The sequence below is a fragment of the Chiloscyllium plagiosum genome, unplaced genomic scaffold (assembly GCF_037043375.1).
Source record: "Chiloscyllium plagiosum isolate Xiang-an unplaced genomic scaffold, Cpla_swu_hap1 HiC_scaffold_6, whole genome shotgun sequence".
NCBI classification, from domain to species: domain Eukaryota; kingdom Metazoa; phylum Chordata; class Chondrichthyes; order Orectolobiformes; family Hemiscylliidae; genus Chiloscyllium; species Chiloscyllium plagiosum.
Window position 1 is genome coordinate 13,404,080 of NW_028270144.1, and position 22,704 is coordinate 13,426,783.

Sequence of the window (22,704 nt, forward strand, 5' to 3'; positions counted from 1 at the left end):
TATGCCCCCTAGTTCTGGACTCTTCCACCCCAGGGAAAAGACCTGGTCTATTTACCCTATCCATGCCCCTCATTATTTTATAAACCTCCTACAAGGTCACCCCTCAGCCTCCAAAGCTCCAGGAAAACAGGCCTAGCCTATTCAGCCTCTCCCTGTAGCGCAAGCCCTCCAACCCTGGCGATATCCCTGTAAATCTTGTCTGAACCTTTTCAAGTTTCACAATATCTTTCCGATAGGAAGGAGACCAGAATTGCACGCAATATTCCAACAGTGGCCTAACAAATGTCCTGTACAGCTGCAACATGACCTCCCAACTCAATACTCTGAGAGAGAGAGAGAGAGAGAGAGAGAGAGAGAATGCCAAATGCTTCCTTCACTATCCTATCTACCTGTGACTACTTTCAAGGAGCTATGAACCTGCTCTCCAAGTTCTCTGAGCAACACTCCCTAGGACCTTACCATTAAGTGTATAAGTCCTGCTAAGATTTGCTTTCCCAAAATGCAGCAGTTCGCATTTATCTCCATCTGCCACTCCTCAGCCCATTGAGTCATCTGATCAAGATCCCCTTGTAATCCGAGGTAACCTTTTTCACTGTCCACTGTACCTCCCAATTTTGGTGTCATCTGCAAACTTACTAACTATACCTTTTTAAGCTCACATCCAAATCATTTATATAAATGGCGAAAAGTACTGGACCCAGCATTGATCCTTGTGGCATTCCACTGGGCACAGCACTCCATTCTAAAAAACAATCTTCCACCACCACCCTCTGTCTTTTACCTTTGAACCAGTTCAAATGCCTGACTGAAGTCCATATAGATTACACCTGTCGCTCTGCCCTCATCAATCCTCTTTGTTGCTTCAAAAAAACTCAATCTTTGTGAGGCATGATTTTCCACGCACAAAGCCATGTTGACTATCCCAAACAGTCATAGAGATGTACAGCATGGAAACAGACCCTTCGGTCCAACCCGTCCATGCCGACCAGCTATCCCAACCGAATCGAGTCCCACCTGCCAGCACCTGGCCCATATCCCTCCAAACCCTTCCTATTCATATACCCATCCAAATGCCTCTTAAATGTTGCAATTGTACCAGCCTCCACCGCATCCTCTGGCAGCTCATTCCATACAGAACAAAGCTTGGCATTTAGTTATCTGCCATCATTAACTAGTGCATTCTCATAGCAATGACTCTACCAGAGTCCTCTTGCCAACTCTCTCAGTAAAAATCTGGCTTCCCCTTCACTTTGGTATTTCTTGTGCATTGTCATGATGAGGGCAAGATGAAATGCTTTGACAGAATGTTTTTTTTGCAGCAATCATTTGAGTGGACAATAGAAATATTGATACGATAGCCACGTAATCAAACCTGGCATGTGTTGCTGAGGATTATATCTGTAATAAATGCTGTTGGTTGTGAAACCTATCAGATTGATTGATTGCCTCTAACTGTCACTCCAACCGATCCAATGAGGAATTTACATGAGCAAGAGGGTGTGATGGACGGCAGTTATAGGAAGGGAGAAATGTTGCAGATTGTCACAGAGATGGGTTAACTCCAGGAAAAATAAGAGGTAAGCAGGTAGTGCAGGAGTTTTCTGTGGCTATCCCCATTTCAAACAAGTATGCAGTGTTGGAAAATGTAGGGGGTGATGCATTCTCAGGGGAACGTAGCACGAGCAGCCAACTTTCTGGTATTGAGACTGGCTCTAATGCAACAAGGGGTACATCAAGGTTCCAAGAGGTGAACTGTGTTGGGGGACTGTCTAGTCCGAGGCACAGACAGACATTTCTGTGGCCAGCAGCGAGAAATAAGAATGGTGTTGCCTCCCTGGTGTCCGGATCAAGCATGTCTCAGAGGGTGCAGAATGTTCTCCAAAGGGGAGTGGGACCAACAGGAGGTTGTTGAACACTTTGGTTCCAATGACATAGGAAGGGAAAAGGATGAGATTCTGAAGGGAGAATACAGAAAGTTAGGCAGGAATTTAAATAGGAGATCCTCAAGAGTAGTAATATCTGGATTACTCCTGGTGCTGCGAGCTAGTGAGGACAGGAATAGGAGGATAGAGCAGATGAATGCATGCCTGAGGAGCTGGTGTCTGGGAGAAGGATTCACATTTTTGGATCATTGGAATCTCTCTTTTGGGGAGAAGTGACCTGTACAAGAAGGACAGATTGCACTTGAATTGGAAGGGGGCTATGTAGGGGCAGGGAGATTTGCTAGAGCTGCTCGGGAGGATTTAAAGTAGTAAGGTGGGGGTGGTGGGACCCAAGGGGATAGTGAGGAAAGAGGTTAATCTGAGACTGATACAGTTGAGAAAAGAAACTAGTCAAACAGTCAGGGCAGAGGGACAATGTAGAGAACAAGGTAGGACTGATAAATTAAACTGCATTTGTTTCAATGCAAGAGGCCTAACAGGGAAGGCAAATGAAGTCAGGGCATGATTAGGAACATGGGACTGGAACATTATAGCAATTTCAGAAATGTGGCTCTGGGATGGGTAGGACTGGCAGCTTAATGTTCCAGGATACAAATACTACAGGCAGGACAGGAGGGAAGGCAAGGTGGGGGGAGGGGAGAGGAGAGAGAGAGAGAGAGAGAGACAGACGTTTTTGAGGTACAGCATTGCAGATGTACCGAGGGAAGGATATTCCCGGAAATATGTCCAGAGAAGCTATTTGGGGGAACTGAGAAATAAAAAAGGGATGATCACCTTATTGGATTTGTATTATAGACCCTCAAACTGTCAGAGGGAAATTGAGAAACAAATTTGTAAGGAGATCTCCGCTATATGTAAGAATAATAGGTGGTTATGGTAGGAGATTTTAACTTTCCAAACATAGGAGAAAGTGAGGACTGTAGCTGCTGGAGATCAGAGCTGAAAAATGTGTTGCTGGAAAAGCGCAGCAGGTCAGGCAGCATCCAGGGACGTTTTGGGCATAAGCCCTTCTTTAGGAATGAGAAGTGTGCCAAGCAGGCTAAGATAAAGGGTAGGGAGGAGGGACTTGGGTGAGGGGTGTTGGGAATGGGATAGGTGGAAGGAGGTTAAGGTGAGGGTGATAGGCCGGAGAGGGGGTGGGGGCGGAGAGGTCAGGAAGAAGATTGCAGGTCAAGAAGGCAGTGCTGAGTCTGAGGGTTGGGACTGAGATAAGGTGGGGGGGAGGGGAAATGAGGAAACTGGAGAAATCTGCATTCTTCCCTTGTGGTTGGAGGGCTCCTAGGCGGAAGATGAGGCACTCTTCCTCCAGGCGTCGTGTTGCCATGGTCTGGCAATGGAGGAGGCCAAGGACCTGCATGTCCTTGGCGGAGTGGGGTGGGGGGAGTTAGTGTTCAGCCACGGGGCGGTTGAGTTGGTTGGTCCGGGTGTCCTAGAGGTGTCCTCTGAAACGTTCCGCAAGTAGGCGGCCTGTCTCCCCAATGTAGAGGAGGCCACATCGGGTGCAGCGGATGCAGTAAATGATGTGTGTGGAGATGCAGGTGAATTTGTGACGGGTATGGAAGGATCCCTTGGGGCCTTGGGGGGAGGTGTGGGCGCAAGTTTTGCATTTGTTGCAGTTGCAGGGGAAGGTGCCGGGAGTGGAGGTTGGGTTGGTGGGGGGTGTGGACCTGACGAGGGAGCCTGTTTCCAAACAGACCCCACCACCAAGGATATGTTTCCCGCCCTCCCCTATCAGCGTTCTGGAAAGACCATCCCTCTGCGACTCCCTCATCAGGTCCACACCCCCCACCAACCAACCTCCACTCCTGGCTTATGCCCAAAACATCGATTCTCCTGCTCTTTGGATGCTGCCTGACTTTCCAAACATAGACTGGGACTGCCATAATATTAAGGGTTTAGATGGAGAGGAATTAAGTATGTCCAAGGAAATTTTCTGATTCAGTATGTGGCTGTACCTATTAGAGAAGGTGCAAGACTTGACCTACTTTTGGGAAATAAGACAGGGCAGGTGACTGAGGTGTCAGTAGGGTCAGCGACCATAATTTGATTAATTTTAAAATTGTGCTGGAAAAGAATAGACTAGATCTAAAAGTTGAAGTTCTAAATTGGAGGAAGGCTAATTTTGATGGTGTTAGGCAACAACAATCAAAAGCTGGTTTGGAGGCAGATGTTCACAGGTAAAGGGGCAGCTGGAAAATGTGAAGCCTTCAGAAATGAGATCCCAAGAATCCAGAAAAAGTATATTCCTGTTCGGGTAAAAGGAAAGGCTGGTAGGTGTAGGGGATGCTGGATGACTAAAGAAATTGAGGGTTTGGTTAAGAAAAAGAAGGAAGCATATGTCAGGTATAGACAGGATAGATCGAGTGAATCCTGAGAAGAGCATGAAGGCAGTAGGAGTATACTTAAGAGGGAAATCAGAAGGATAGAAAGGGGACATGAGCTAGCTTTGGCAACTAGGGTTAAGGAGAATCCAAGGGTTTTTGCAAATACATTGAGGACAAAAAGGTAGCCAATGAGTGTAGCCGCAAGAGATGGGGTAGATGCTAAATGAGTATTTTGCATCAGTGTTTACTGTGGAAAAGGACATGAAAGGGAAGTAGATGGTGACTTCTTGAAAAATGTCCATGTTACAGGGCAGGAAGTGCTGGATATCTTGAAGCACATAAAAGTTGTTATATCCCCAGGACCTGATCACGTGTACCCTGGAACTCTGTGGGTAGCTTGGAAGTGATTGCTGGGCCTCTTACTGAGATATTTGTATCATCGATCGTCACATGTGAGGTGCCAGAAGACTGGAGGTTGGCTAACATGGTGCCACTGTTTAGGAAAGGTGGTAAGGACAAGCAAGGGAACTATAGACCAGTGAGCCTGGCGTCAGTGGTGGCCAAGTTGTTGGAGGGAATCCTGAGGGACAGGATGTACATGTATTTGGAAAGGCAAGGACTGATTCGGGATAATCCACTAATTCGGCTTTGTGCATGGGAAATCATGTCTCTCAAACTTGATTGAGTTTTTTTGCAGCAGTAACAAAGAGGATTGATGAGGGCAGAGCAGTGGACATGATCTAATATGGCGATCGACAAGGTTCCTCATGGGAGACTGGTTAGCAAAGTTAGATCTCGTGGAATACTGGGAGAACTAGCCATTTGGATACAGAACTGCATCAAAGGTAGAAGACAGAGGGTGGTGGTGGAGGGTTGTTTCATAGACTGGAGTCCTATGACCAGTGTGTCACAAGGACCAGCGCTGAGTCCACAGCGTTTCATCGTTTATATAAATGATTTGGATGTGAGCTTAAGCAGTATGGTTAGTAAGTTTGCAATACTACCAAAATTGGAGGTGTAGTGGACAGTGAAGAAGGTTATCTCTGATTAAAACGGGACCTTGTTCAGATGGGCCACTGGGCTGAAAAATGGCAGATGGAGTTTAATTTAGATCAATGCGAGGTGCTGCATTTTGGAAAAGCAAATCTTAGCAGGACTTATATACTTAATCGTAAGGTCCTAGGGAGTGTTGCTGAACAAAGACCTTGGAGTGCAGGTTCATAGCTCCTTGAAAGTAGAGTCGCAGGTCAATAGGATAGTGAAGGTGGTGTTTGATATGGGCTGGCTGCTGGCAGGTGGGACTGGATTGGGTCGGAATATCTGGTCAGCATGGATGAGTCGGACCGAAGGGTCTGTACATCTGTGACTCTGAGTTAGTAATTTGTACTATTTTAAACTCTGTGAAAAGCGAGTCAGTCTGCGACCACTGAAGAACAATAATTAACTCCTAGCAGTCCTAAATAGACAGTCTGTTCAAGCAGTGAATAGAAGGGCTCGTTTGTTTTCAACTACAATATTATGTCCTTTCTCAGTATATGCTCGATGACAACTTTGCATGAAAATGTGGAAACTTCTAACTTTGAAGAAACAGTGGAAATCCTTCAGGCTAACAGTATTTTTATCTTGTAAGATGTGTAATTTGATTCTTGTTATTCAGTTAATAAACTCAGTTCAAGTATCATCTCTGGAACTCTTGTTTGTGTGTCTCTCTTTTGATTTAACTTTATTAATGCCAATTCTTAAAGTCACAGTACTCAAAAACAACTTTTTCTATAAGTAAATCTTGTTGTAGACAGCCCAGAGATGAGGCAAAAGGAGAAGAATTCTGTTTTTTGCAGGTCACATTGGATTTGGTGTACCTTCTGTGGACGGGATATAGTCAGAGATGTACGGCATGGAAACAGACCCTTCGGTCCAACCCGTCCATGCCGACCAGAAATCCCAACCCAATCTAGTCCCACCTGCCAGCACCCGGCCCATATCCCTCCAAACCCTTCCTATTCATATACCCATCCAAATGCCTCTTAAATGTTGCAATTGTACCAGCCTCCTCCACATCCTCTGGCAGCTCATTCCATACACGTACCACACTCTCTGTGGAAAAGGTTGCCCCTTATTTTATATCTTTTATATCTTTCCCCTCTCACCCTAAACCTATGCCCTCTGGTTCTGGGCTCCCTGACCCCAGGGAAAAGACTTTGTCTATTTATCCTATCCATGCTCCTCATAATTTTGTAAACCTCTATAAGGTCACCCCTCAGCCTCCAACGCACCAGGGAAAACAGCCTCTCCCTTTAGCTCAAATCCTCCAACCCTGGCAACATCCTTATAAATCTTTTCTGGACCATTTCTAGTTTTTCACAACATCTTTCCGATCGGAAGGAGACCAGAATTGCACGCAGTATTCCAACAGTGGCCTGACCAGTGACCTGTACAGCCGCAACATGGCCTCCCAACTCCTATACTCAGTACATTGACCAATAAAGGAAAGCATACCAAACACAGCTGAGCAATTTTCTAGTGTCTGATAGATACTAAAAGAGAAGATAGTATAGGCAATAAGCGGGACTGAAATGGAAAACAGATAGTATCAGCAATGGGGAGGATAATAAACAGTGTAGGTGTTTTGTAATCACAATTGATGCCCCAGCAATTAGAAGATGCACTAACTACTAGAAGATGTGAACATCTGGCTAATAGGCTAATATAATCATGTGGATTAGTTCAAAAATGATTGGTTAGTAGAGTCATATACATTAGTTTGAACATGTTTGGATGATATGGTCATGTGTAGTAACTTGGAATATGACCTATGCAAATATGATTGGGTGGAGATAGGAATGAGTAAATGTGTAACCTTTTGGGAATTATTACCTGTAAGAGTAGTCAATGGAAGCTTGTCTGTAACAAATAGTATAAAATCCTAGTTTTGGCATTAAAATTTGAATAGCAAGCCATTTTTGGATATATGCATCTTCCATGCATACTTGAATAAATGCTTTAATAAGGAAGCCGAAATCTCATCTGGTCGAAAGAAACAAAGTGTTAAACTCGCCCTTTCAGGGCCAGTATTGTCGTTTATATTGGAACAGTTTACAAAGGAGAGCATAAAGATCTGAAGCATACAACCACACTACCATTGCCAGAATATTGTCAAGGCCAGTAGTCTTCAGAAATAATAAAGCTGAAGGACTGGTTACTGTTGATGGGCTGAATGTGACCATATGCATGTTGGGAACATTAGTGATCTGAGATTCAGTGCTATGTGGCCAAGGTGTTGAGTTTCTAGACTTGTTATGTACAGTACTGGTGTTAAATTTCTTTAAGGGTAGTCAGAATTTACAGATACCTGTAGGAGTCCAATCTAGTACACAATGGCTAGAATCTTATTAGGCTTAAATAAAAGCTGAAAAAGAATGGGTGCAGTCAATATTGACTGCAATGTCAGCAAGCTAACAAGGGTAGGAGTAGATTAATTATGTTGGGACGAAGAAAATGGAAAATAGGATTGTACACAAATCATGAGAGCTGTTTAAACAGGATATGATTAGGAAATGAAGTTTACCTCCGTACAACTAACAGATACATAAATGCTATGATTAACATATTCTTGCATACTATACACATGGAAGTAAAATCTGATAAGTGCATATACACCCCTACATGTAACAGTTTAAGAGCATTGACAAAAGTACTTAAACGTGGCCAAAATTAAGATTTATTGTCCAATTCATAGAAATATGGTAGTGATCTAGCTAATAGAATAATACAAATCAATTAATGAGTGATTTTTTTTTTTAAAAAAAGCCTTCTCCTCTCTGTCATTTAAAGAGCAAAATACTGAGACTGCTGGAAATCCAAAAAGCAGAAAATTCTGGATGTACCTAACAGAATTGGCACTGTTTGTGGAGAGAGGAAGAGAGTTGCCATCTCAGTCTGTGACCTTTCACCACAATGTCTGATGAATGATTACAGGCCTGAAACGTTATTTCTGTTTCTGTCTCCACAGTGCTGCCAGATCTGAATATTTCCAGCACTTTCTGTTTTATTCCTATCCTCTCTTAGCCTGTTGTCCAGCAGCTATCGGGTCTGAAATCTGCATAGTGAATTTTGTTTCTGGTTCATTGGCTTCTAACAAGAAAATGTGACACTTATCCCCTCCTTTTGTGGGGCCCTGTTCAAACATTGATATAACAGGTAGGACTTATTTGACTTTATCTTGGTGAAACATTTTGCATTAATGTAAACTTTGAGTTCTGGCCTTTTTAAGAATGAAGCTGCTGTTACAGTTTAGAAATCAATAGTTTATTTTGGGGGAGTGAAGCAATTTATGAATCTTTTTTGATTTTTGAGTTTGGCTTATCAGCTATGTGGTGGTAATTTTGGCATCTCTCTGGATATAACTTTCCATAAATTTGTCTTTAAAACTGATTTAAACTCTAAGTTTATCTTGTGTTTCACAACATTTTGGTTTTGCCACTACAAGGTTTGATTATTCGGGATGTGGAGCTTCTGGAGGAACATTCAGTGAGAGTACAATAGGACAGTGGAAGAAGGATGTTTTGGCTGTGCTTGATGAACTCTCAGAAGGACCACAAGTAAGATTTTAAGGCCAAACTATTGGGAACTATTACCTTCCAGTAAATTCAATGGTACATGGTGAGAATTACCACTGGCTGTAACTGTTAAAGGCAAGTGTTCATATTCCCAGCTGCAGTCTAATTGGGTATGTAGAAAAAAATAAGGGTTAACTTTTTTTTGAGATGATAACTAGCTAAAGTGAAAAAAAGTTGTCAGGAAAAATTGGCTGTTTGACAAATTGTTGTCATCACTCTGGTTCATAGATGTAGCATTTCTGTACCATAAGTTGGGCATATGTTCAATTTTGGAAGTAGATCATTTGTAACTTGATGTCAAATTCAATCCCACACCAAACTGCATTTTTGACCTATGTTTCTGTCCATAACACCTTTTTCACCTTGTTATATCTGCTTCTGAAACTCTAAAATAATCAATTCAGAGATGATAAAAGGATTAATGCCTCTGTAGCCTACCTCCTAGTTTGTTAATGTTCAGTTAATCTAAAGTTTTCTTTGTTTTGAAGAAAGTTTTTTTTTCAATGATATAGCACTTCACGCAACCACCGGATGCCTCAAAGCACTTAACAACCAGTGAAGTACATCTGAGCTGTAGTCATTCTGTTATAATCTCAGGCAACACAAGGGCCAAATGTGTACAGTAAACTCCCACAAACAAGAGTGTGATTCTGTCCAGATAATCTATTTTTTGTGATATTGATTGAAGAATTATTGGGCAGGACATAAGGGATAGCTCCAGATAAGTTTTGATGAATGTTCATCGACCTGAAATATCGGTCAGTACTGGACTGGTCAGTTTGATAATTTCTTCCAAGCTCTGACATAGGTCTTGTCTGAGGTGAGAATGCTACAAACTGAGATATGAATACATTGCATCCTAGGCAAAGTTCCATTTTAGTGTTCACCTGTGTCGTAACTGACATCTATTGGCTCATGTCTTAAATTTAAAGTTCTCATCATTGATTTTGATTTAAAACACAATGTCTTTCATTTTCCAAATTATTGTGCATCCCTTAACACCCCTGGTACTTTCTGCATTTCTCAATTTACTGTAAAAGTAGTCACAATCTCATCACAAAACAATGAAATTTTCATTTGCAATTGCATGTGGATTGTGCTTTTGATAGTGCATATCCCTCTTTCATCGTACACTGTGTTTGTAATTATTACTACTTGTCCTCTTAATCTGTACATTAATATTAATCTAGTTCTTTTATTGACAGTAAAATCTAATGTAGGAGAAAGAAGAATTTGGAAAAAAATTATTAAAAGATTTGGTTCTATATTGATTGTCCAAATTCCAGCTCATGTTCTAGCCATATTTCAAGGCAGAGACCATCATTTTTCAATCCAGAAAAAGGAATAGGTGGAAGGTAGTGGTATTGTGCATGCTGTGTGGAATCACCCTTTTATTATTATCTTCCGTTGCCCTTTTTGGACTTTTGTATGAAGATTTTAGAAGCAATTTTCTTTGTTTTCAGATTATAGTTTTCCATGGATGAGATTGAGAGTACAGTATTTTGTGAATATCCATTGTTTGCGTTATTTGGCAAAAATGTTATTATAAATCTGAGAACAGAGGTTCACTAATTACAACGTCGAGTAGGACTACACTAGGAAATTAATGATGTGTTTTCACTGAAAAATTCCCACCATTGACAGGTGATGATTGCTTTGTACTAGCATTAAATACGTATCATTTAACCTGGGCATTGAGGCATACACTGCTAAAGTGAAGTGGAGTAAGATGCTTTTTTCTTGGGCGTCTAAGCTGTTTTGTTCAAGTATCGCATCAGGTTCTGATTCCAGAATCAGGCTACAATGCTAATTGCAATGCTCGTGATGTGCTGATTGACTTCTAGCTTGTCCTGTTCTGTGATTCTGTCGGTACAAACCAAAACCATATTCACTTCAAATAAAGTAAGTCCACCATTTGTGTTCATCTCATTGATGCAAGATGGCACACTAAAGCTAACTTTAGGAAATCAGGACGGGAGGAGACTTGGAGATGATGGTGTCAAAACATTGTTGCTCTTCTCCTTCCATTAGTTGAGTTCAGTTGAGAAGTTGGGATGTGCTGTCCTGCCAATGACAGTGCAGGGCATCTTAAAAATTAAGTGTTTTGGATTCGGAGCATAATTATGATTGATGGAATGGATATTGAATTAACTGGTAGTAACAGCAATCAAGCAATATCTTATCCTGTTTTACTCTATTCCTTTTCTAACATGTAACAATCCATATGAAAACAGTGCTTTAGAAATGCCAACAGAAATAAAGCTGCAATAAAGTAGTGCAGTCGTAGAACATTGCGGCGCAGTATAGGCCCTTCGGCTCTCAATATTACACCTGTAAAGTTGGCAAGTCAACTACTGTTGTCGGCAGTGCATTCCATGTCCCTACTACGGTGTAAAGAAACTACCTCTGACATCTGTCCTATATCTGTCACCCCTCAATTTAAAGCTTTGTCCCTCACGCTAGCCATCACCATCTGAGGAAAAAGGCTCTTGCTGTTCACCCAATCTAACCTTCTGATTATCTTTTGTCTCCATTAAGTCACCTCTCAACTTTCTTCTCTCTAACGAAAACAGCCATAAGTCCCTCAGCCTTTCCTCATAAGACCTTTCCTCCATACCAGGGAACATTCTTGTAAATGTCCTCTGAGTCCTTTCCAAAGCTTTCACATCCTCCTTATAATGCACTGACCAGAACTTTATGCAATACTCCAAATGTGGCCGCACCAGAGTATTGTACAGCTGCAGCATGATCTCATGGTTCCAAATCTCAATCCCGCTATCAATAAAAGTTAACATACTGTATGCCACCTTTAACAACCCGATCAACCTGGGTGAAAACTTTCAAGGATCTCTATGTACCTGTACACAGATCACTCTGCTCACCTACAATACCAAGAATCTTGCCATTAGCCCAGTACTCTGTATTCCTGTTACTCCTTCCAAAGTGAATCACCTCACACTCGTCCGCATTAAACTCATTTACCACATCTTAGCCCAGCTCTGTAGCTTATCTGTGTCTCTCTGTAACCTGCAACATCCTTTGTCACTATCCGCAACTCTACTGACCTTAATGTCATCTGCAAATTTACTTACCCATCCTTCTACACCCTCATCCAGGTGATTTTTAAAAGTGACAAACAACAATGGACCCAAAACAGATTCTTGCGGTACCCCATTAGTAACTGAAATCCAGGATGAATATTTCCCATCGACCACTACTCTCTGTCGTCTTTCAGCTCGCCAATTTCTGATCCAACCTGCTAAATCACCCTCAATCCCATGCCTCTATTTTGTGCAATAGCCCACTGTGGGAACCTTATCAAATGCTTTACTAAAAGCCATATACACCACATCACTGGCTTTACCCTCATCCATGTGTTTGGTCAGCTTCTCAAAGAACTCCATAAGGTTTGTGAGGCATGATCTACCCTTCATAAAGCTGTGTTGACCATCCAGAATCAACTTATTTCTTTCTAGAGATTATAAATCCTATCTCTTATAACCCTTTCCAACAGTTTACCCACAACCAAAATAAGGCTCACAGGTCTATAATTTCCAGGGTTGTCTCTACTCCCCTTGAATAAGGGAGCAACATTTGCTCTCCTTCAGTCTTCCGGCACTATTCCTGTAGACAATAATGACATAAAGATCAAAGGCTCGGCAATCTCCACCCTAACCAGGGAATCTTGGGATAAATTCCATCCGGCGCAGGGGACTTAGTCATATTTGGTCTATAATAATTTAAATTTCGTAATTTAAATCTAATACATTGTTTGTTTGACAACACTGAATTTTATCGCACAGTGATACAGGAATCTATGTAGTCGCAGACTGACAGAATTGCCCAGGCAACTGAAGTTTCTAACGCGCAATTTCCCCTAGAACTCTGAGACCATCCATTTAAATCTGAGAATTTGGAGTATTCCACTAGAGTGAAGTAAATAGTTACCCTGGGAAAGTTAGTCAGTAAGTACCTAGTCAAGCTCCTGTGTAACTATTTTAACCTCATTCTTAAATCCCACCACCCTCCCAACCGCTGCTGTCGCCAAGTAAAATACCTTGACTTCCCCAGCTCCCCGTAGAACCTCTGTCCACTAAACTCAACATTGTCCTGGGAGTCTCCGCCCTTCTGTAATGTTACTTGTGTCCTCTACAATGAAAACATAGAAAATATACATTCAGCTCATCTGTCATTTCTTTACATTCCATTATTAATTCGCCAGGCTTGATCTATGGAGGATCAACCCTCACTTTACTTCCTCTTTTCTTTTTCAAATAGACGCAACTCTTGCCTTTTTAAAAAATAATCTTTCTAGCTAGCTCCCTCTTGCATTCTAATTTCTCTATCTTTTTATTGATCTAGAAGTCCGTCTTTGTTTTGTGTATTCTGTCCAATTATCTGTCCTTCCACTTGTTCTGTGGGATTATATACACTTTCTTTCAGTTTGATTATGTCTTAACTTCTTAAGTTACTACAGATGGTGTGTCCTTCCCTTATGTTCCAATGAAAAGGAAATTGGATATTTTCTGAGTATGCTGAAGTATCTCTGCCAACCTTTCCGTACCCTAATATCCCGGTTCACTTTAGCCAGTCCTTTATTTTTGTTTAAAACCCCAGTTTGAGAAAGCCACTTAGGTACTAAATGTGTTCAGATAGAGAGCCTTTAGTTTTGTCTTTGTTTTGATTTTAATAATCGCTCGCCTTATTCTTAGGTTTGAGCACCCTGTCCTTTACTATCATGTTCTGATCACTATTTCCCTTATTACTACCTTGCTCTGTTGCCTTATATCCTCTGTAATTTATGGAATTTTCCCTTCACCCCTACTATTTAGTCTGTTGCCCTAGTTATGCAACTCACCAATGCATTGATTTCGGTATGGTTCAGATGAAAACTGTACCTACAGTACCGATGCCACTTTATCCTGTGCTGATGCAAGTGCCACATGAAGCAACCCATTTTTCCTACACCAATCCAATTTTATTTATCCATGACAATTTGCATAAAGAATAAATTAATGCAACCAATAGGATATAGAGACCTTACCTGAGAGTGTGGTGGAGGGAGATTCAATCATGGCATTCAATAGGAAACTGTATGGCTATTTGAAAAGAAACAATGTGTAGGATTATGTAGAGAAGACAAGAAAAGGTACTAATGGAGGTGTTTATATGGAGAGCCGGCATGAGCATGATGATTTGAATATTCTCCTCCTAGATTGTAACAGTTCAGTGCATTCTCCTCGTGGCTCGGATAATAATGCTGAGACTGTTACTCTTGAAATTCAGCATTTTAATTTGCCACCAGCTATTCATACCTCCCAATAGAAAATCTTTCAAATTCTGCATATGCTGTTGTCCCTGGGAGACCACAACCACTGTATCCTCATCCCTTTCACTGCATGTTCCTCTCCAGCCCTCCTCGGGTGACCTGAACCTGACACCAGGCAGATTTCACAACTCAATACAAGATTTCACAGCTGCCAGTTGAGACCATTATGCATATTCCCCAACATTATGTCCCCTAACAACCTTACATTCTGATAACTCTTTTTTTTTTTACTTGAATGGCTTCCTGCACCATGGTGCCATGCTCAGTTTGATCATCCCTGAAGCCCCTGCTTTCGTCCATAGAGGCTTCAAGAACCTTGAACCTGTTAGAAAATTGCAAAGTCTGAGGCTCCTCAACTCGCACCTTCATTGATCGCCTAACTTATCTCACTCGCAGTCACTTGCTCCTTTCCCTGACTATAAACCAAGTCAGAAGACCCTATTCTAAAGGATGCAATTACCTCCTGGAATAAAACTTACACACTCTAGGATATGTCACGGAATCTGAAACACAGCATCCAGTTCACTGACTCTGAACTGAATTTCATGAAACCACAATGAATAATGTAAATGAATAAAACACACCGCATTTGTCCTGGATCTCTCTCTCATCCAAATGTGCTCACGTCCTACAGTTACAGCACATCACCAACCCTGCTATTATTCTTATGTGGCAATGTTTGTTAATTTATTGCTTAGACTTCATTAAGTTACAATTAATAACCTATTACAGCCAATAAATTTTACAACCCCTAGAAACTTTACCAATTGGCCAGGGACCCAGGTTTGATTCCATCCTCAGGTGACTGTGCAAACTCCACATAGACACATTCTCCCTGTGGACTGTGGGAGGAAACCAGAGCAACTCACACAGACAAAGATGTGCAGATTAGGTAGATTGACTATGCTGAATTGCTCATAGTGTGCAGGCTAGGGGGAATAGCCATGGGAAATGTAGGGTTACAGGGATAGGGAGGGGTTTGGGTCTGGGTGTGATGTTTTTCAGGGGGTTCATCTGGACTTGATGTTGTAGGGATTCTATGAAAACCTACAATTACTAATAAACTACCTCTGTTTTGAAAGATAAATGAGCAAAATACTTTCCCACTAATCCTTCACCAGTTTCTCTAGTCTCGACTGTTTTAACGAATTCTCTCCACTGTACCTGGACTCTGTCATTCTCATATTGTTTTAATATCTGCTGCTTTCCTACTATTTAACGAATCCTCTGCACTTCTGTTGTTCACTGGTCACAGGACATTCTCATACGTTTGTTCTATTTACTGTCTCTTCATTGATGTTCCATTTGTGTTCTTCTAATTTACTTGGACTATTCCAGATATTAGGAAACTTTTGGAAAATCACAAATACATCCATTACTTCAGCAGTCATGTCTTTTCAAGCCATCAGATCCTGGAGATTAGAATTTATTTGCTTTTGGTCCATGTTCAGCTGTAACTTCACAGATTCCTTCTGCAAACTGAGCAATCATGAGTGACCAACTACTGCAGCCATGGAAGGAAATAAAAGCTGACACTATTTTCAAATCATTCAAGAAATGTGGAATTTTGAATGCATTGGATGGTACAGAGGACTGTTATCCATGGGATGACAGATGAAAAAGAAGAAGCAGATGATATGCTACTTCTAACTATGGACAGCAAAGATGAATAGGATCCCTGTGACGATATCATTCGTCCTGATGATTAAGAAGCTTTATTCGGTGCTAAAGATATTGAACAGTGTGATTTTGCAGGATTTTAATGGATATTTGACATCTTTGATTTAAGATGTACCATATAACACGGCTCTTTATTTGTTTAGAGATCAATTGTGCTTCTGCTAATGATATGGTATTTTGGATTATAGCATGAATCTCAGCCCCTCAAAAGTATAAAGTTCATCAAAGAAGCAAAGGACAACAACAGACTCCTCTTCGTAAATGTCACAGTAGAACGAAAAGCCAATGGAGAGCTGCAGTCCAGCGTCTATAGGAAAGCCACATGAGCTGACCAGATACTCAACTACAGGAGCCGCCCACAAACGGAGCTGCATCAGGGCGTTATTTATACAAGCTACAACACTTGAGAGGCCTGGCATTCAAACCAGAGCTCTCATTAACAAACATTTGATTTGGACCCCATTTACCAACCTCTCAGAAAAAGAACCGGAAGTGATATCACCCACCGCACACGTAGCAAGTGGGTCAGAACAGCACTTCATCGGAGGCTCACTGATGATGTTACCTAGCGTGGTGATGAAACATCTGAGAACAAATCTATTAGCTCAGCAAGCAAACTTACAATCTGAGCTACAAACTTTTCTAAAACTGCAACCATATAACTAATTTAAAGCCATGTTATAGGTCTACTTTTTTAATATGTATAAATAAAGCTTACTAATTCATTTTTTGTTTCTATGGTTCTTTATCTGGTAATTACAGAAATTTGTTTTTATTTCTTTATTTGTTTAGAGATCAGTTGGACCTCCGCTAATGATATGGTATTTTTGGACTATAGCATGAATTTCAGCCCCTCAAAAGTAGTATCCATGTACTAGTTGACCCCAGAATTTAATCTTAAATAGCTTAAAAATTTTGATTTTTACCTGAGTATATATTGTTCAATTTTTCTACAATGTTTCACTGACGTGCAGGGTTCCTGTAACCTTCTGAGCAATTTCCTCCCATGTTATGTGCTGCATCATTTGCACATCTGTGGCCTCCTTTCCTGTGATTACAGGGCATACTTCCACATTTGTACTACTTCCAGTAGGGCCTTCCATGTCTAGGAACCTGTGAGCACCAATTCAGACCTTGAGCCGTTCTGAAACCTGCCGTTGTCTGTAAGCTAATGCCCTTCAGAGGAAATGTGAATATCCCATTGCTCCACAGAAATTGTTCCTAATTGTTAGTGCTAACTATGCAGTTGTCAAATTTAGCGCCTCCAGGCAAGTCTACAATGTAGAAATTGCTAATTTAGCTTCTAAATTGTAAGCAAAAATCAAATTATTAAACAATGTGTATTAATATGGTACCCCCCTTAAGTGCCTCTTTTCTTTCATTTCCCAAAATAGCCCTGTTAATCTCTCTTTGATAATTAGGCAGTTGCGGGGGAAATATGAATGCATCTCATTCATCTTGAATAGTGAGTACATTTTTGTTTTTTTTCGTATCTATAGGTTCTGGTGGGTTCCAGTATGGGTGGATGGCTTATGCTCCTAGCTGCAATAGCTCGCCCTGATAAAATAGCTGCACTTGTTGGCATAGCTACAGGAGCTGATTATTTGGTAAATGCTTTCAAACAGCTTCCTTTGGAGGTAAGTGCAGTGCATCTTTAACTTGAGCTGTAATTATTTTTGCTTTTATATGATCATTTGAAATCCATAAACTCTTTAATATGTTATAAGCTTAACAATTCATCTTTGTCCTTTCTCCTCCTCTACACCATTGTACCTCATCCAACTGAACTAATCGCTTTTGAAAATGGTAAAGTCAGAATAATCATACCTTTCTACTAAAACAGCCATTTATACAAAGTGAAAAATAATTGCTAATGGGACTAAACACACAAAGGACCTGTTCAACTGTTTTCACCAACTCTTATATTCCACTTCCTTTTCAATCAATGCTAATGTTTCATTTGCCTTTCAAATTATTCACTGTATCTGCCCAATAATGTTTTGAGTCATCTACCAGCTACCAGATTGTATCCTTCTGTCAAATCAGAGATCTGGAGCAAAGTTATGTGCAATCTCACCAATGTAGTGGAAATGTTGCCACCAGTGACCGGATTGAAAACGAGAGAAAAGGTTTAAAGTAGTTAGTAAAAGAATGTTTTGACTCAGACAGACTAATTTAGTCTAAGATACACATTTAGCCAAACTAAAGCAGCCTTTCTGCCTCTGCATTTGCTATACGGTAAAATTAAACCTTTGAAGACCTCCAAATAGTGATGCCTGTGGTTCCAAACAAGACTTTCGAATAGCCAATCCTAAACTTTGTAAATAATTAACTTTCAGACATTGGTTCATATTTTAAATGCAAGATTTAACTACTATTAAACGCACTAAACTTTAGCAGGGGGCTGAATAATGTATGTGCTTTCAACTCAAAACACTTTCAGTTCCATTCACACAAACATACACAGTTGAGCATTAAATAAAAGAACAAAACTGACCAAATTACTTAAATGTCTTTCACGATGTGCTGTTTCACAGGCATAGATATGGACTCTTGGTTGCTTAGGATTACCTTTGTTCATTCAGACAAAGACAGCAGTATTTCTAAAGTCGCTTTCTGTTGTTTGGGTTTCAGGAAGCCAGTGTAGCTGTTTAGGCAGGGAGCTCTCAGATCTTCATGCTGCCTCATCAGCAATCCAAAAGTCACCCCTCAGAAAATGTAATTGAAAAAAACAACTTTAATTCTGATTCCATCCTGAGATTGATCAACTCTTTCCAACACCTCAATTACATTCAGTAACTACCATGTGCTTGAACATGGGGTCTCTTCCAGACTTGCTGGAACCAATTCCTATTATGACTTCATAATAGCCTACAACTGCTATCTATTTATCAGTGCTTTTCCTGGGTCGGTGTGTCGTGTGGAAACCTTTTTAATCAGGTATCAACCAGCAATTAGCTTCCACACCAGGCCTCTCAAACAAATCTTGTTTGTTTATTCTTGTCCTTTTACCATAAGTTGTCCTGAAGTCTACAAATCATTTCCAACTCAATTTTTAATAACTAGAATAAAGGTAATCAAAACTCTTGAGGGGCTATAATGAAAATCATGAGGAAAGTGTTCTCACACAAGTGGTTAGGGTCTGGGATGCACTGCCTGAACATATATTGGATACATGTTCATTTCAAACATTCAAAAGAGAATTAGACAGTTATTAGAAAAGGAAGAACATGCAGGGTTACATGGAGTAGACAGGAGAATGGCACTAAATGAGATGCTAATTTGGAGCGCCACTGCAGACACACTGGGCCAGATGGTTGTCTCAATTAGTGACAATTTAGTGATTCTGTGAGCTCCAAGTTCTGAAATAATTTTTAAATAAAATGCTTCTCTTCTGCCAAAGTGGACGGAATCACTTCCCACATTATATACCATCTGCTAACGTTGCTAATCTATCCATATCCCTTTTGTCTACTAACTTTCTTAGCTATCTCCGTGTCACCAGCAAATTTAGCTCCCATGTATATACATAGAAACCAATAATTTAGTCTTACTTTCAGAGTTGATTGACCAGAGTTGATTAAACAAACAAGAAGTTTTTTGAAAACTTAATTTTATTTATTTTGACTGTCGTATGGATTTAAAAAGTGACAATGTTACATAAGGGAAGCTGAATTATCAAAGTTGTGGAGCATATGAAAGCATATATATGTAAAGCTGAATGAAGTTTGTTCTGTTGCCTAACTGGTTAATCTCAAACACAAGCTCTGAAATACAAGCACAGCGTACCAGCTGATTTAATATATGCTTTTGTAGATAGTCTCAACACAACATACAACTGAAATGAACAGACTAAAAAAGACCTTTTTTAAAAGGTTTCTTTGGAATGAATTGATGTTTCTTTTCTCTGGGCAGTTTAAGTTGTGATTAGCACTCATTGTTATAAAATATAGCTTGTCTTTTTGAAAAATCACATTAAAAGGCATTCATTTAACTAACATTTTCAGTACAAAGTGTATCATAAAGCACAAGGATCAAGAGTACATTCCGATATCCCTGCTATATAGTGCAGTCCAAAGTAGTGAAATGCAATATAGAATTGTTAAAATCCAAACAAGGATCAATATCTGATACAGAAATGAAAAATATTGTAAATACTCAGCAGGTCAGGTAGCATCTATGGAGAGAGAAAGAGTTACTGATTTAAGTCAATGACCTCCCACTACTACTGATCAGCAATAATGTACAGAAGGGAATGAAGCTCAGAAAAATGGTTAAAATTAATTCATTAAGTATGAAGGTGACTTTGGAATATATAGTATCATCTGAGAGAGAGAAAATGAGCCTTGAATAATTGTAACGAATTATTAATTGGACATGGAACACAAGAAATTGGCAGTGTCCCTTATCCATAAGCTTTAGCCTAGAAAACTAGCAGAAGCTAATTAACAAAACATGGCTGTTTATGTCCATTAGATATTATGCTTTGGATTCTCTTTGACGATAAATGCCATTGAAGAGACTAATACATAGAGACATATATCGAATACGTGTAGTACTGGCATCATTAGTTAATTCTAGTGAACAAATAGTGATGTTTTCTTGTCCTGCAGCTGTTTAAGTATGGATGGTTATACATAAACTGGACAGTGAAGTGATGTAAACAATTATCAATTAATGCTAATCATGACTAATGACAATGTATTGTGATAACCTGGTGTGATATTTTCCAGTATTATCTAAACTACTTGTTGTTTCTCATAGACGCAGAAAGAAATAGAAACAAAAGGAGAATGGTATTTGCCAAACCTTCAAAAGTATTCAGAATTTCACAAAATTCCTTACACCTTTATTAAAGATGCTGAAAACCACTGTGTGTTGCACAGTAACATTCCAATAACCTGTCCTGTGAAGCTTATACATGGTATGAAGGATGATCATATTCCTTGGCAGATCTCGCTGAATGTGGCACAAATTATTCTTTCTTCAGATGTTGATCTTATTCTGCGCAAAAATGGTCAGCATCGAATGAATGATAAAGACGATATCAAATTGATAGTAAACATAATTGATGATGTAATAGACAAACTTAGAACATTGTCGTAAATGGGTAGGGTTAGAGATTGGTGCCACAAATGTGAATAGTTAGCCGTACTCTAAACAAATGGAAGCCATTTTCATTGCCACTTCCTGTGATGTCAAAATTCTATGCAAAATGTTTTTAAACTGCTCCCTGCAGATGTTTTGAACTATGTACCTTTTTTTTTGAGCCAAGAAATCTGTTCTCAGCAGCAGAAAATTATGCCAACATTTTGGTAAATGTCCAATCTGAGGTGATGTCTGATTGCATGCACTTTGAGCAGTGAACATTACTTGTAAAATCTAATTCCTAAAGATGTATAGCTAAACCTGTTACTTTTTCATGCTAAGGCTTGGTGGACAATGACTTTAATTTTCCAGTGGTCATTTAAATGGAAATTTATGCCTTACATGATTAATGGGATATGTCTCAAAATGTTGCATTTGTACATAGATAATGTGAGGTATGCTGCCAGTTTCGATCAAAATAATCCAATACTGTTGCCAGACACATTTGCCAACTACAATTCAGTATTATTTTTCTGTTCCTGTGTACATATTCTGCACTACTTTGATAATGTAATGTAAAGTGACTGATTTCTATAATAGCTAAACTGAAAATCTCAAACTTTTCATTGTATAATAGTTGTGTTTTCTACCTGGTTTTTCAGGGAACATCCCTGAAAAAATAAATTGCTAAAGTTGATACTTTTATAACCAGTTTTATAAAATAACATACTTGATAATTCATAAATCATTGGAAATTTATCCCTACTGTCATGTTACCTGGAATGTTGGTATCTCATCAAGAATGGTGTACAGGGGACATATTGAGAGCAAATATTTCATCCTAAACATTTATAATGAATTCTCTATAATTTTGCTTTTTATGAAAACTAGTGTTACATCTAATGTTGCTGCATAACATATCACCTGCCTTCTGAGACTTTGATATAAAACTGCATCTAAGTATTTGGTAAATAGATGACTTTAAGATATATGATAAAAGAAGAATCGATGAAAGCGTCTGCATTGTAAACTGGAAGGTCAGCCCTGTATGAAAGTAATTTTTTTTTCTATTTTCCAATGACTTCTTAATTTGTAACTTTATAGACCATAATCCGTCAGATTAGTTCCATTTGTTGATTATAATAGTTTAGATTTAGCATGTTTATTATTATTAACCTCCCTGGAAATTGCAGCTTTTTGCTGCTTGTTTCAAATGATCAAGCTGCTAGTTTTTTTTTCTTTTGCCAGTTTTCCTATAGCAGATTTGAATTTCAGTTGGCTCATAAATGAACTATGCCATTATGTGGTCAGCCCAGACAAGGTAGACTGGAGGGGGTCGAGAGTGTGATGCTGAAAAAGCACAGCAGGCCAGGCAGCATCAGAGGAGCAAGAGAATCGATGTTTCAGGCATAAGTCCTTCATCAGGGATTTCCCAATGAAGGGCTTATGCCCAAAACGTCGATTCTCCTGCTCATTGGATACCGCCTGACCTGTGCTTTTCCAGCGCCGCACTCTCGACTCTGATATCCATCATCTGCTGTCCTCACTTTCTCCTCCCATGGTGGATTGAAGGGCCTGTTTTTGTGCTTTTTGGAGTTTTTTTTTTGCCTTTTCTGTGTGACCAATGTGAGATCAGAAGTGTGATTTATTTTGAAATGTTTTAAACCAGGCCAACATTTGAATTAACTACAGAGGAAAAAGTCAACGGTTGCACTTTTAGTTGT

The 22,704-nt window shown here is 39.9% G+C and overlaps 1 protein-coding gene across 3 annotated transcripts in view; it reads left to right on the forward strand.

The window, feature by feature from the left end:
* Positions 1-21,677, forward strand: part of LOC122550451 (palmitoyl-protein thioesterase ABHD10, mitochondrial-like) — a 32,783-nt gene extending 11,106 nt beyond the window's left edge. For all 3 annotated transcript variants that reach the window (XM_043691193.2, XM_087987878.1, XM_087987879.1), the window contains exons 3-5: positions 8,754-8,865; positions 17,392-17,529; positions 20,657-21,677. In XM_043691193.2, coding sequence (XP_043547128.1) covers positions 8,754-8,865; positions 17,392-17,529; positions 20,657-20,998 — 592 coding nt within the window. In that variant the 3' untranslated portion in view covers positions 20,999-21,677. The remainder of the gene's footprint in view (positions 1-8,753; positions 8,866-17,391; positions 17,530-20,656) is intronic.
* Positions 21,678-22,704: the final 1,027 nt, after the last annotated feature.